At 37.9% G+C, this 12,557-nt stretch overlaps 1 protein-coding gene across 1 annotated transcript; it reads left to right on the top strand.

Annotated features, from left to right (window-relative positions):
* Window positions 1-218: 218 nt before the first annotated feature.
* TMEM175 (transmembrane protein 175) lies at window positions 219-11,349 on the top strand. Its single transcript, XM_010016606.1, has 9 exons — window positions 219-251; window positions 1,358-1,455; window positions 3,361-3,412; window positions 4,701-4,736; window positions 5,974-6,057; window positions 6,671-6,835; window positions 8,148-8,226; window positions 9,865-10,006; window positions 10,563-11,349. The coding sequence occupies exons 2-9, from the start codon at window positions 1,412-1,414 to the stop codon at window positions 11,224-11,226; spliced, it is 1,266 nt and encodes a 421-aa protein (XP_010014908.1). The 5' UTR covers window positions 219-251; window positions 1,358-1,411; the 3' UTR covers window positions 11,227-11,349.
* Window positions 11,350-12,557: the final 1,208 nt, after the last annotated feature.

The raw sequence follows: 12,557 nt of genomic DNA, 5'->3' as shown, positions 1-12,557 counted from the left end.
CCCCGGCCGCAGTGCAGGGTCTGGGGTGTATGTGTGGGGTGGCGGGGACAGCGTTGTACCTCTGCGGCGAAAAGCGGTTCTGCCTTACAGAACTGCGGGCTCTTGGCAGGTTCGTGATCCAGAGTCTGCGGGCACCTGCAGTCTGTTGGGTTTTAATAAAGCTCTCAGTAAGGAAAAGAGTGTCATGTACTGATAAGGTTTTGTTGTTTCAGATTTTGCCTGTGGCTCACACAAAAATACATCCTGATCAGGTATCATTTGTCTTTTATTATCTTCTGACTTTTCAAGTATATGTAACATCCTAATTTAGCACCCCCACTTCATTTCAGGTTCATTTCAAGTAACATTAAAGCCAACAGAAATTTCCCCTAGGGGAAAGAGCTGTTGAACTTGGGGTGAAGAACTTAAATACTCAAGATCTGTGTAATCTGCAGAGGTTGTGATATAAAACCTGAATGAGCTGTGTATTTTAGGCCAAGATTTTGTCCAGTTACTTTTGTATGAAAAATGGATTGCTCATCTGACCAAAGCATCTTTGAGAAAGCATCTGCTCTTTTTGGTAATACATCAGCACTTAGGGAAGCTGCTTAAATAGTGCAAACTGAATGCTGGGTTTTAAATCAAGTTAATAGTAAATGTAACCAGAATAAGCAAAGGTGGAAAAAGAAGACTACAGAAAACAAACTTCTCAAAGAAACAAGAATGTTAGGAGGTATAAATTAATCATTTGGTAGATGAGTGGGTTCTTTTTAATAAGGATTTTTTTTTTTTTTTTTTTTTCGTGCTCTTAAAACCCAAATGATGCAAATGTTCTGTCTCATTTAGTTAAGAAAACTCAGGTACAAACCATAACACTGCAAATATGCCAGGAGTCTATTTAAGCCATTGTGGTGGTACATGAAAAATTTGTTGTGGTTAAGCCCTCGCCTTCCTCATTGTTAGCAATCATCATATGAAAACCTGCTTCTTCTCCAGAAGTCTGAGCTAAGAAAATATAAGAGGCATTTTGTGGCCAGCCCTCCCCTGAAATCTGTTATTACAGTAGCAGTGATGAGAGAGTGTATAAATGAATCACAAAGTGAACAGAGCATTGGGAAACCCTTTTACAGATTGGAGAGATGTGTTGGTACCTCATATTCCACTAACTATGCATTTCAGCACACTTACAAGTGTCTAGGAAACCAGTTTCTCTGCATGGTAGTAAAAAGATGGAAGAGAACTGCATTCTTGGCAGGCATTTTCAAAAAATCTGTTACATGGCTGCATGTGTTTCCTTATTTGCAGATATTGCTAATAATGTCACAATGTAACATTTAACTTTCCTTTCTCCATCTCTGTGTTTCACTTTCTGTTTCAGAAACTAGGTGAAAGTGTTCAGCAACTTCTTCTAGCAAAAATTGCAGTCTACTTAATGACCTTCTTAATAGTCACAGTGGCATGGGCAGCTCATGTAAGGTACAAACAGAGTGTTTAACCCCCAAAAAACAGTTGTTTAAAAGGACAGGAAGTAACCATGTGTCTGATACATTTCTGAATTCTCTTTTGTTGGATAACATAAAAAAAATACTTGTAAAGAAATGCTACCCTAAGCAGTGAAGGACTGTACTCTTACACCCCTGACACAGTGATACAAACAAAACCAAGCAATATATATATATTAAATTAGAATTGCTCTTCAATTTACTTCATATTCTGGATGGAATTCAATTTCTAATTACGCTGAAAAAGCACAACTTTGTAACTTCTGTGCTACACGAATAGATGAACTGCTATTAGTACAGCTGGCCCAAAACTTGTCTTTCTCAGTTCTCAGCAATGCTGCTTGCAAAATAAATTGCAGTATTGCAGATGCTGCATTTTATAGAGCTGTGAACACCACCACCTGCCTCTGTCTTGGTAGTTAAAAAGCAATTGATGTGCACATGTCATATTGGAATGAGGGTGGTTTTTGTTTGAATTTCAAAATTTACAAATGTTACTATATTCTTAAGTAAGTGAATTGCCTGCATTCTAACAGAGGTGTGTAACCTGTAATTCAATACTTGAAGCTGATACTTTTCATCAGTGCTTTTATCGCACTGCTTTTCTTTGCTTGCATAAGTAAATGCTGAGGCATACTCTTTGCATAGTTTGGGGTTTTCTGGAGGGTGATTGGTTCTATTAAGTCTAAGAGACACTTCTGTGAAGCAGGAATTTCATTAATGAGATGTGGGCAGTTCAGAAGAAAAGCTTTTCTTCTTTGTGCAATAAAAACTATGCTGCATCTTCAGGAGAAATAATTTTAAACCTTAAAATTCTGAAAATACTTTGGCCCTAACATCATGAATTTGCCTCTGTTCTCCAAAGTGAAACTCAGAGAAAATCAGAATAGTAGTTCTTCACATGGCAATGTGAGACAGAAAAATCTGAGACTCTGAGCGGACTCTGAACATCTGAATCTGCTCTGGAAGATTTGCGCAGTGCTACTGCAGGTCTCGCATCCCTATGCATCACTGCTTCGTCTGACAAGCTACAAGTCAGTCTGGTGCCTGTATTTTTACTTTGGCATCAGAGTATCAAATAGGCTCACTCATGTTCTTGTGTGAGCAGTGAACAGTGCATGCTGGTGAAAGTCTGCCTTTGTTCATGCTTCAAAAGCATTTGGTTGAGCAGTGAGCACAGGCTATCAGTCTCCAGTTCTGAGCCTTGCCTGTGTTGAAGTAAGTGATTAATTGACAGCTAATGATGGATGTCCTGAGGCTCCCAAGCCTTGTGTGGCTCACCAGCAGTTTGCTGGCTGTCCTGTCCCAGGTGTGTCAGGTGGCAAAAGATAAAAGATATTCTTGAAAAAACTGCAGTGGGAGAAAGCACACCAGTAGCCTGCCCTGTGGCTTGGCTGCATTTCATCTTACAGTGAACTGCAAGTTCTCCAGAAAATAATTCTTAACTCCTGCACCTGAATCACCCCCCCATCTTCCATTTTCCAAGGAATTTTATCCATTTGTCACTCACTGCTTTGTTAGGGTTTTGATACGTAACTTGGGTTAGAACTGACATCAGGATCACTTCTTCACAGATGAATTGACTGTTAACAACAGTGAAATTTACTTCAAAGTAAATGCATAATTTCAGGTGTAGAGGAAGGACAGAGTAGGGGGGAAGCCAGTTTGCTACATCATATGCCACTTGCCCTTCAAATAGAAACAAAGTTTTCAGATCATTCTAAAAAATTACTTCCATGCTTGAGCTAGAGTTTTGGACTACATGTAAATTCTGGAGCAAAGCATATCAGGTTCCCCTATATATGTACAATGGTATACAGTGTTGTAAAACATATTTTGGGAGCTGGCTTGTTCATGATGTCTCATCTTGCCTTGACAGGTTGTTTCAGGTGATAGAGCTTATAGATGATGTCCTTGCTCTTCTAAATCTGGTGAGTCAAGTCAGACACACTGGGCGTTTAACTAGCATGCACAGGTCACTTTTTCATAAGTCTGTATGTACATATCCAGAAGTTTCTAATTTAAATAGCATAACTCAGCCAAATTTCCAAGTTGGGAAGATGTAAAGAGTTCGAATTCCTCCTTGCCAGATGACTGAAAGATAACTAACTTGCTTTTAACTTCCACAAGTTTTACTATAAGCCAAAAGAAGCTCTTCAGCAGGTTAGTCTGAAGTTCATCTGAGAAAAGTGAAGAAGCACCTATGGCAAAAGCTTCTAATTGTTCATCTGTGTCCAGTTGAAGTAACTGTCCTCCAGGCTTAAGAAAATGAAATGCTATGTCTTTTGTGGAAAAAAAAAAATCTTAGTGGTAGGTTTGAATTACAGTTTTCAGTCATTTCTCTGTTAGGTTGCTCAGAAGCAATTCAGAAGCTTATCTGAAACAGGATTATGTAATCTTTCAAAAACTACCACTGAGAGACCAATCTCTAAATCAGTGTTTTGAGCTTTATGCGTGCCTAAATCTTATCTCTTGAAACTTCTCCATTTACTTGAGTATGTTTTGGGTTTTGTTTGTTTGTTTATTTTCTTTTTACAAGCTACCCTGTAATGTCTTGGTTACTGGTAGTTGTAATGGGAATGCTGCAATGGTGAACATATTCTTGCTTTCATCTAGAACTTTATATTCTTTAAAGTTTGGTTTTCTTGACAGTGTGCAACCACACAGTTAATTTAATTTTCTTAATAACAATACCGAGTTTAAACTCCATGAGATAACACTACAGGAAATTATGTCAGAGGACAAGCATAAGGCACGTAATTCTTATCTAATGTTGCTTTCAAAGCATTTCTTTGTGTTTGAGATTTATTTTTTTTTTTTTAAATTTGGCTTCCTAATGTATGTAGTATTTGTGATCTGAGATGAATGTTTTTGACAGATCAGAAACTCCTCTTTAGGATGTGTGGTACTTTTGGCATTGCTAGTTTACAAAGAAGTCTGTTAAGAACCATAGCAAAACTTTCACCTGTGGTATTGGTAACAAAACTGTAGGGTTTTCTAAAATAAGACCATACAGATTATATAGCAAACATGGAAGATGTCTACAGAACTATCGATTTTTTACAGACAAAGCTCAGCAACTTCAGAAATGTGGTGTTTTTCATAACACAGCATGCATATTTGATCTGTTTGTGTTGCGTTCTCTGGATGTATCTTTAATGAGGAAATTCCTTGCTTTGTATTTTGCCTAGTGTTTCAGTACACTTTTTTCTTTCTTAGGCATGTATGATGATCATAACTTTCTTGCCATACACAGTAAGTACTTTTCTAAAATTTGACATATGTTTAACTTACAGGGTTTTTTTCTTGATTTATTTGGAGTGACTTTACCAAAGTACTCAGAAATGCAGGAAAGTGTTATTGTTGTATAAACCCTGAATCCATTGTAATAGTTAAGCCTTACTTTTTTAAATTCATGAGGACATGTTATAATCTACAGTTACTGCATGTTATAGACCAAGCAGAAAATGGGTAAATGATAATCATGGGAAGTCATAGTTTCCTGCGATTTCTTGTTGAAAAAGCATCTGTGTTGGAAAATGTCAAAGTTGTCTGATTGTAATTTTGCATTTTGTAAGGGAAGTAAAGCTGTGTTTCAAACTCCTCTTCAGATGATACAACATTTTCCTTTTGTAACCTAGACAGAGTTTTTGGTATCATTTTTGACTTGACAGCAAGGTTGATTCTTGCAGCCATTCATTCATCTTTAAATCTGCAAATCTGATGTTCTGCACAATTTCTGGTCAGATAACCTTTAGACCTGGCAAGAATATTTGCAACTGAATTCCATATTAGCAGAACAAAACAGTTGATTAAAATGCATCTTGATTTATATTATATGTGTAGAAAAGATTTATATGAGAGGCACCTGTTCTCTGTGAATATATCTATGTTTTGTGTTATATGTATATAAATGTTAGTCTGCAAAGAATAAAGCTGTGGTCAGTAAAACTACCTCTGTCAGCAACAGAACATAAGTTTTTTTACTTTGCCTTGAAGCTGAAGTAATTTTTGGAAAGTTGTCAATGTTATGCTGGTACTAAACCATGCTTTCGCCCCTCCTTTAATGAAACTGCATAAATTAATACAACAAGGAGCCATGGAGGTAGAGAGATTAAAAGGTTCAAAAAGGTACCCTAGTACCAGGAATTTTCACAACTATAACCTTTTTTTCCACTGAAGCCACTGTTAAACATTAAAATCAGCTACAAGCCAGTCTGTAGTTATTACTGAGACAGTGTCAGAAAGGTTCAGGTTTTGCAGTATCAACATGAAAGCAAAGCCACCTCTCTAGGTGTCTTTGGTTGGGATATCTGCATGTGTTTGTGGCTAGAAATTGCACTTAATGGAATTATGTTGAAATGCAACATACTGTTTAGGTTATGAGTTTCAGTATTGAATGAAGAGTGCTTCTGTTTCTCTATGGTTATTCCTACATTGCTTCTTAAATATTTTATCTAGTTGCACTCCTTTTTTTTTTTTTTTTTCCTAGTTTTCCTTAATGGCTTCCTTTCCAGAGGTACCTTTTGGCATTTTCCTGTTCAGTGTCTGTGCTGTTGTCATTGGCCTTATACAGGTATTGCAGCTATCTATTTACATGTTCACTTTTAAATAGATTTTTTTGGGTAGAACTAAAATTATGTTTATTAACTATGGGGAATTGCTAAGTGGGTTTTTTTGTTAGCATAGCATTATTTTTCAAAGCTGTGTCTTTTGTAATAATATAGTATCTGTATATTTGATGAAAGTTTGTATTGCCTTGTGAAGCTGATTTATGTAACTAAATCAGCTGATCTCAGAGTCTACAAAATAATAATTCCTTTCCCACTCTTTAAAATTTCTTGGGCAAATAGCAGTTGACTTTTCCTGTTGAGGTTCTTACTGAGCCATGCAGTAATAGCTGAGTGAACATGGGTTTTCAGCCTCAGTCCTTGTCACTTTATGTTCCTTATTATGGAGATCTTTATTCCACTTCATAAAAATCCATGGTCATCACATGGATTTTTAGAGGAGAAAAATTCTTGACATGTAGGGTATAGTGAAATCTCAGAGTTTCTAAGATCAGCCCTCCATGTGGGAGTGAAGAATAAGTTTGGGAGTGGTTTGGAATTTGTCAATTTATAGTTTTACATTTGATAAACTGCATATACTTGTATGTAGTAACATCAGTAATGCTCTTCTCCTTGCAGGCTGTGATAGTAGCATATGGCTTCTATCACCCACACTTACTGAATCAACAGATACAGGTGTCTGAAAATCAGAATTTCTATAAACGTCATATCTTAAAGATTATCCTAAGAGGACCGATTTTATGCTTTTTAGCAGCCATCTGCTCTTTTTTCTTTATTCCATTGGTAAGTTCTCCCAGTTAACTGAAAACTTTGATGCAGCAGTCTATACTAGTAGTATTTAGGACTGTGTATTAAAATAATTATGTCCATGTTAAAGTTGCAGACTTAAGCCAACTTAAATATGCCAGTTCTGTGGTGCTGTAATCATGGCTGCTATTTTCTGTTGGAGGTGTTCAGTTTACAGACACCAATCCGTAATTATTTGATCCATGAAATATTCTGCTACAGTATTAGCCTTACTTGCTCTGCCTGATTTTTTTACTTTTTTTTTTCTTTTTTAATGCTTCATTAATTCAAAGCGGGTCTTCTAAACTGTATCTTAGCATCTTGCTTATCAGAAATAGGTGAGATAATGTGTAAGGTTATGTGAAATAAATATCATATTGCACAAACTGACGACAAGTAAATATAACTGCTGCACTAACTCAGGGTGTAAGAGCAAACAGGTACAACAGCAAACAGGAATAAGCAGAATAGTTAGCCAACCTGCATTTCAAAACAAATGTTTTTGGCTAAGGCCTGCTCTTACACAGCTGCCTTCTCTGCCATCTTTGTAAATTACAGTGAGATGCTCCTACTTATTAATAGCTTTTATCTTTCCCAGAACTCTCGCTTGGAACTGAAATCTAGTTTTTGGATGTATCCTGAGCTTCCTTTCCTCTGTCTTATTCTTTAGGAAAAGCTGGATTTAGAAGAATTTTGAGAAAGATCCCAAGGGAATTAGCAGTGTTTAAATAATACCCAAATTTGGGAGGAATAGGGTTGCTGTTGATAAAAAGGACAGTTAGGAGTCCAAATGTGAAAAGGCCTAATTTTAATTAAAAATACGTTTTCCTCTTTCTGTGTATTTTCTTTTTAATATTAGTAACAGTGAAAAGAGTCTCCAAGTTGCTCTTGTGCAAAGCCTGTGTATCACTCAGGACCCACTGAGGTGTCTTTGGGACATAAGTAGTAGAATCATAGAATCACAGAGTATCTCAAGTTGGAAGTGACTCATAAGGATCAGATGGGATAGTTCTCCAACTTCCAATGAAGTCATTACTACATTTTGTTAGCAGAATTATTTCCCTTCTTGTTTTAGCTTGCTTCATTCTGGTACTAAATTAGCTACCAAAAAGCAGTTTCAGGTTGCACGTGCAAAATTCAGGAGGTGCATGTGCATTTCACATGAGCCTTTTCCATGTAATAAAGTTGAGATTTGTTTTTCTGAATGTGACTATACCTGAAGATTGGGAGCAATAGTTTCCTATTAAACTTGGAAGGTAATTTATATTTTGATAATAAAATCTAAACTGTATTCACTTTCTTTCCATAGTCTTATGTACTTCTTGGGCTCGTAATCGTTTTTCCGCACCTCACTCGATTCATTACGTGGTGTAAAACTAAGATTGTTGGTGAGTAACAATAATCATGGGTGTTTGTACACATATATTATTAGGTTGCCAACATGTTATCCAGACAGCCTGAAATGAAGTAGGTTTAGTTCTACTTCCAGTTTCAGACTTCGAACATAGTGATTTGGGGGTTTACTGAAGTGTCTGCTTCATCCAGTCAGTTTCTCTCTTGCTCCCTCATTTACCCTAATTTGTGACTACGTTTGTGTAAGGCACAACACATTCAAAGAGCATTTCTGAATGCAAAACTTGTCTGGTTTGTCCTGAATATGCACATGCATGTACACACACACAAGTACATGAATGACAGCTGCAGGCCATCTAAACCTTTTCTGTCCTAAAAGGGGGTCATGGAGATTGAAGAAAACAGGAAGCAAGCTCTATGCTTGTATCACTTTCTTCCGGCAATACTTTATGATCTCAGATTTTAAAACTGGCAAGAAGAACACCTATAAATTAAATGTTTTCAGGGTAGTTAATTATTTAAGATATAACATCTCATTAATCTAACTGCTGTGGTCTAAAGGTATGCCTTCACACTTGGCTTAAGTCAGCTTAAATAAATGCTTCCTTGCCTCACACTCCTTGCTTACATTCTTTCTGCCCTCCTTGTGTCAGCACTAACAATTGCACTACCACACCAACAGCCAGAACTGCTCTTAAACTGTGCTGAGGAGGTTGCCAGTGCTAAAATAAAGAAGGTGGTATCATGCAATCTACTCAGCCAAAAAGTGGAGTGCCCCTTTTTGAGAGCAATATGAACTGACCACAGACGCACTGAACGTATCATGTCTTTTGAACTGGCACTCCCAAGTGAGTCAGAAGAGTAACACCTTTGTGCTTCTGCTGTTGTTCAGCCCAGCAGAAGTCTGTGTACATTACAAATAGGAATATAATTTCGACTCCCTCATGTGGCAGCAATATTAGACAGGCAGAAATGCTGTGAAACAGCTAAAGCCAGACTCTCAAGAGCCAGAAACAGGAACATTGTTTGTGTCTATTACAATGGCGGCGCTGTGGTTTGCAGTCAGGTCCTATCTGTGTACGTCTCACCCTCTTGTATGGCTAACTAACTTAAATTAGTGCTCTATTGACCGGGTTGTGGTTATACTTGCTTTTCATTCAGTTTCTTTCCTAGCTTCCTCTGGGAGCTGGAGACTTTTTCTTCATCCAGTCCATACTCCTGAAGAGGTGCAGCTTGGCTAATTGGCCAGTTCGGAGTCCATCCCCACCTTTTGTCCAAAGATTGGATTTATTTTAAAGAAGGTCATTTGATGTCCCAATGCATCTTTCAATGAGTTTTTAATCCCATGCTAGAGGACCTACAGCTATTAGGGCTTTGCGATTTGTTTAGCTCAAATGTTTTGTTCAATTACAGTTTTTGAGTCATTATTCGCTTAGTGGAAATGGTCTACCATACAGTTTAAAGGATAGGGCTTTTTTGTCCCTGAAGGAACATGAACTTCAGGGAAAGGCACAGCTGCCAAAAAAGTGGAGTGACTGACCTGTGTGGATGAATGACACTCTTCTTCCTACAGAAAGATTTTGGCAGGTGGGGAGAAAAAGAAAGGGAGGTCACAGTAGGTTGTTTAAATACCTATTTTATACTATCTGATTTTGTCGTGAATTTGTTTCCAGGTCATAGAGATGAAGAGGAGGAACACCATAGCTTAGAAACCTTCACTTTTTACCTCAGTGAGCCTCTGAGTAAGGAACGAGTTGAAGGATTCAGTGACGGAGTCTATGCTATTGTAGCAACCCTGCTTATTTTGGATATATGGTAAGGCTTAGTGTTGCCTCTTACACTTTGTGTTATTAAATACAATACTAACTTTTGATGATACGTATTATTTTAGGAAATAAAATTAACCAAACATTGTCTTTGCCTTCTAAAACTTGCAGTGGTTACCTTAGGTAGGATTTTCTGGAAAAATACTAAACACAAAGAAAAGATAATTCTAATGCCCACATTTCGGCAGTAGTGATCATAAGTCTTTGTGATGTGTGTTGGAGTAGAGACTCTTGAACAAAACTTCAATTTTGCTTAGTCATGTTTTCAGATAAAAGGCTTTTATCAAAAACAGATGTTTAGTCACTGTGGCAACTTTACTACATGAACCTAAAGAAATGCCATCTTAGACTGGGACTTCCTTTCAGATCTAATTTATTTGCAGAGCTGTTATTCGAAATGCTGTTTCTAAGTTACAAATTGGGAAATATGAAGTGGATGCCTGTTGTTCTCTACTTGCTCAAAGTTAAACAATGTAGTTCAGTTTTGCTCCAGATGTGTTTTTCTAACAGTACTATGCAAAGTAAAATAAGTTTTTTCTCCACAGTGAAGACAACGTCCCTGATCCCAGAGAAGTTGAGAAGAAATTCCATGGCAGCCTTCTTGAAGCTTTAAGTGAATATGGGCCAAACTACCTTGCCTACTTTGGCTCATTTGTAACCATCGGTCTCCTGTGGTTTGTCCATCACTCACTTTTCCTTTACGTTACAAAAGCTACACGATTAATGGGACTGCTTAACATACTTTCATTGGCTTTCATTGGTGGGCTTCCACTAGCTTACCAGCTGACCAGTGAGTTTGCAGAGAAGTCTCACAATGAAATAGAAGCCATTCAGGTCAGCTGTGTTATCACTTTCTTTGCCAGCATATTTCAGTTTGCAATATGGACTACAGCCCTCCTCCATGAAAGGGAAACTTTGCATCCTTTTGCTAGATATGGTGGCAAGGAGCATGCCTTCATGTTTGCCAAGCTGGCTCTCTACCCCTGTGTAAGCCTTGGGGTCTTCTTTCTAACATGCTTATTAAGTGAATTTAGCACAGCAATTTTCCATCTTATGCAGATTGTAATCCCGTTTGCTTTTCTTGCCTTGCGCATTTTTGTTAGAATTTCTTTAACTGTCCTAAGGTCCATGATATCTCTCTCCAGACGGAAGGTAGTATTGTTAGAAGAAGAGGAGGCATGTTTGTCTCCTACTGAAACACTGTCCTAAATTTCTGTGCAGTGCATGTGAAGTTAGAACATTAACTTCAGTTCTTCTGACTCACATTATCTTCATGTTTGGACTATACTGACCTAAACTAAAGCCTTCATTGTCCATAACTGGGGCATATTTAAGTTTTAGGTGGTCATGCTTGAGGCCCTGTCTCCAAAACCTGTAATTGAAAAAACTGGGTAAATAGGGGATACAAAGAAAAGCATGTTCCCCTTCCTTTAGAGTTACCCTTGTGAAAAAAAAAATGCTGCTTGACATGTAACTGCAGTGATGATCAATTACGAAGTGCACTAACAGATGCCCTGCAAAATGTCCTTTTTTCTGACATAGGGCAGTCATTATGGCAGCCAAACACAGGTATTGAAGCTGGCTATGCTACGGTAAGATGGGGAGCAAGGCTTGAAAGGCACGGAGACCTCTGCATTTCTGGATGGTGCATCACTGCACACAGATTGCTAGTCCGTCCCCTCTTCATCCCCCCTTTTTTTTTACGGTTACAATGTCTCTTCTGCATAGTCAAGAACTTGTGATGGCATTTTGAAAGCTACTTGTATTTGAGTGGTGCTGAGCATGGGTTTAGATGGGAGTCGTAATTGTGACCCATGTGCAGTCATCAAGGCTAACTGAACACAAGTTCTTCAGGCGTGTCTGTTCTCAGAAAAAAAAAGTTTCATTTAACAAATGAGGATGCATGTGGTTACATATCCAAGGTTTGAACAAGCTTTAGTATCTCCCAGGGAGGAGATTCAAAGAGCTGTGGGACTAGAGGTAAATTTATTTTCAGTTCTGAAGCACCAGCTCATCTGAAATGAAAGGTTTGGATTTCTCAGGCTCTTTGTGTCTGTTTTCATGCATATTGAAAGAAACATCCTTCCATCCATTATGAAGGCATTATGTCATACTCAGAGAAAGTATGTGACTTTCCTTCCACAAGTAAGAGTTCCCCATCAGGGAAGGAGTTTTTCCCTAAGTAGAAGCTAACTAAGGGATCCCACAGATTTCTGAGATCTCTTGCTGAGCAAGGTAGCAAAACAAACTAACCCTGCTAGAGGTTCCAGACCATGGCATGTTGAAGTTTTTCTACACTTATGTGCGGTTTGATAAGCTTTATGCCTACCAAAAGTTACCCTTATGAGAGCTGTACAAAAGGAATGGGCAAAGTCATCTAGCCTTTGGCTGCCCTGGAAGCCTTTACATTTCTTTTTGGCAGAGCCCTTAGTTTGTATCTTGAACTGTCTTAGTGCCTGACAACTTTAATGCCGTATTTAAAGGCATTTGAGAGATTTTGTTGTTCCTTAAAAAAAAAAATTAAAAATACTGCAGCAAAG

The sequence above is a fragment of the Nestor notabilis genome, unplaced genomic scaffold (genome assembly GCF_000696875.1).
Source record: "Nestor notabilis isolate BGI_N333 unplaced genomic scaffold, ASM69687v1 Scaffold30806, whole genome shotgun sequence".
NCBI lineage: Eukaryota > Metazoa > Chordata > Aves > Psittaciformes > Psittacidae > Nestor > Nestor notabilis.
This window is presented reverse-complemented; position numbering and strand designations above follow the sequence as displayed.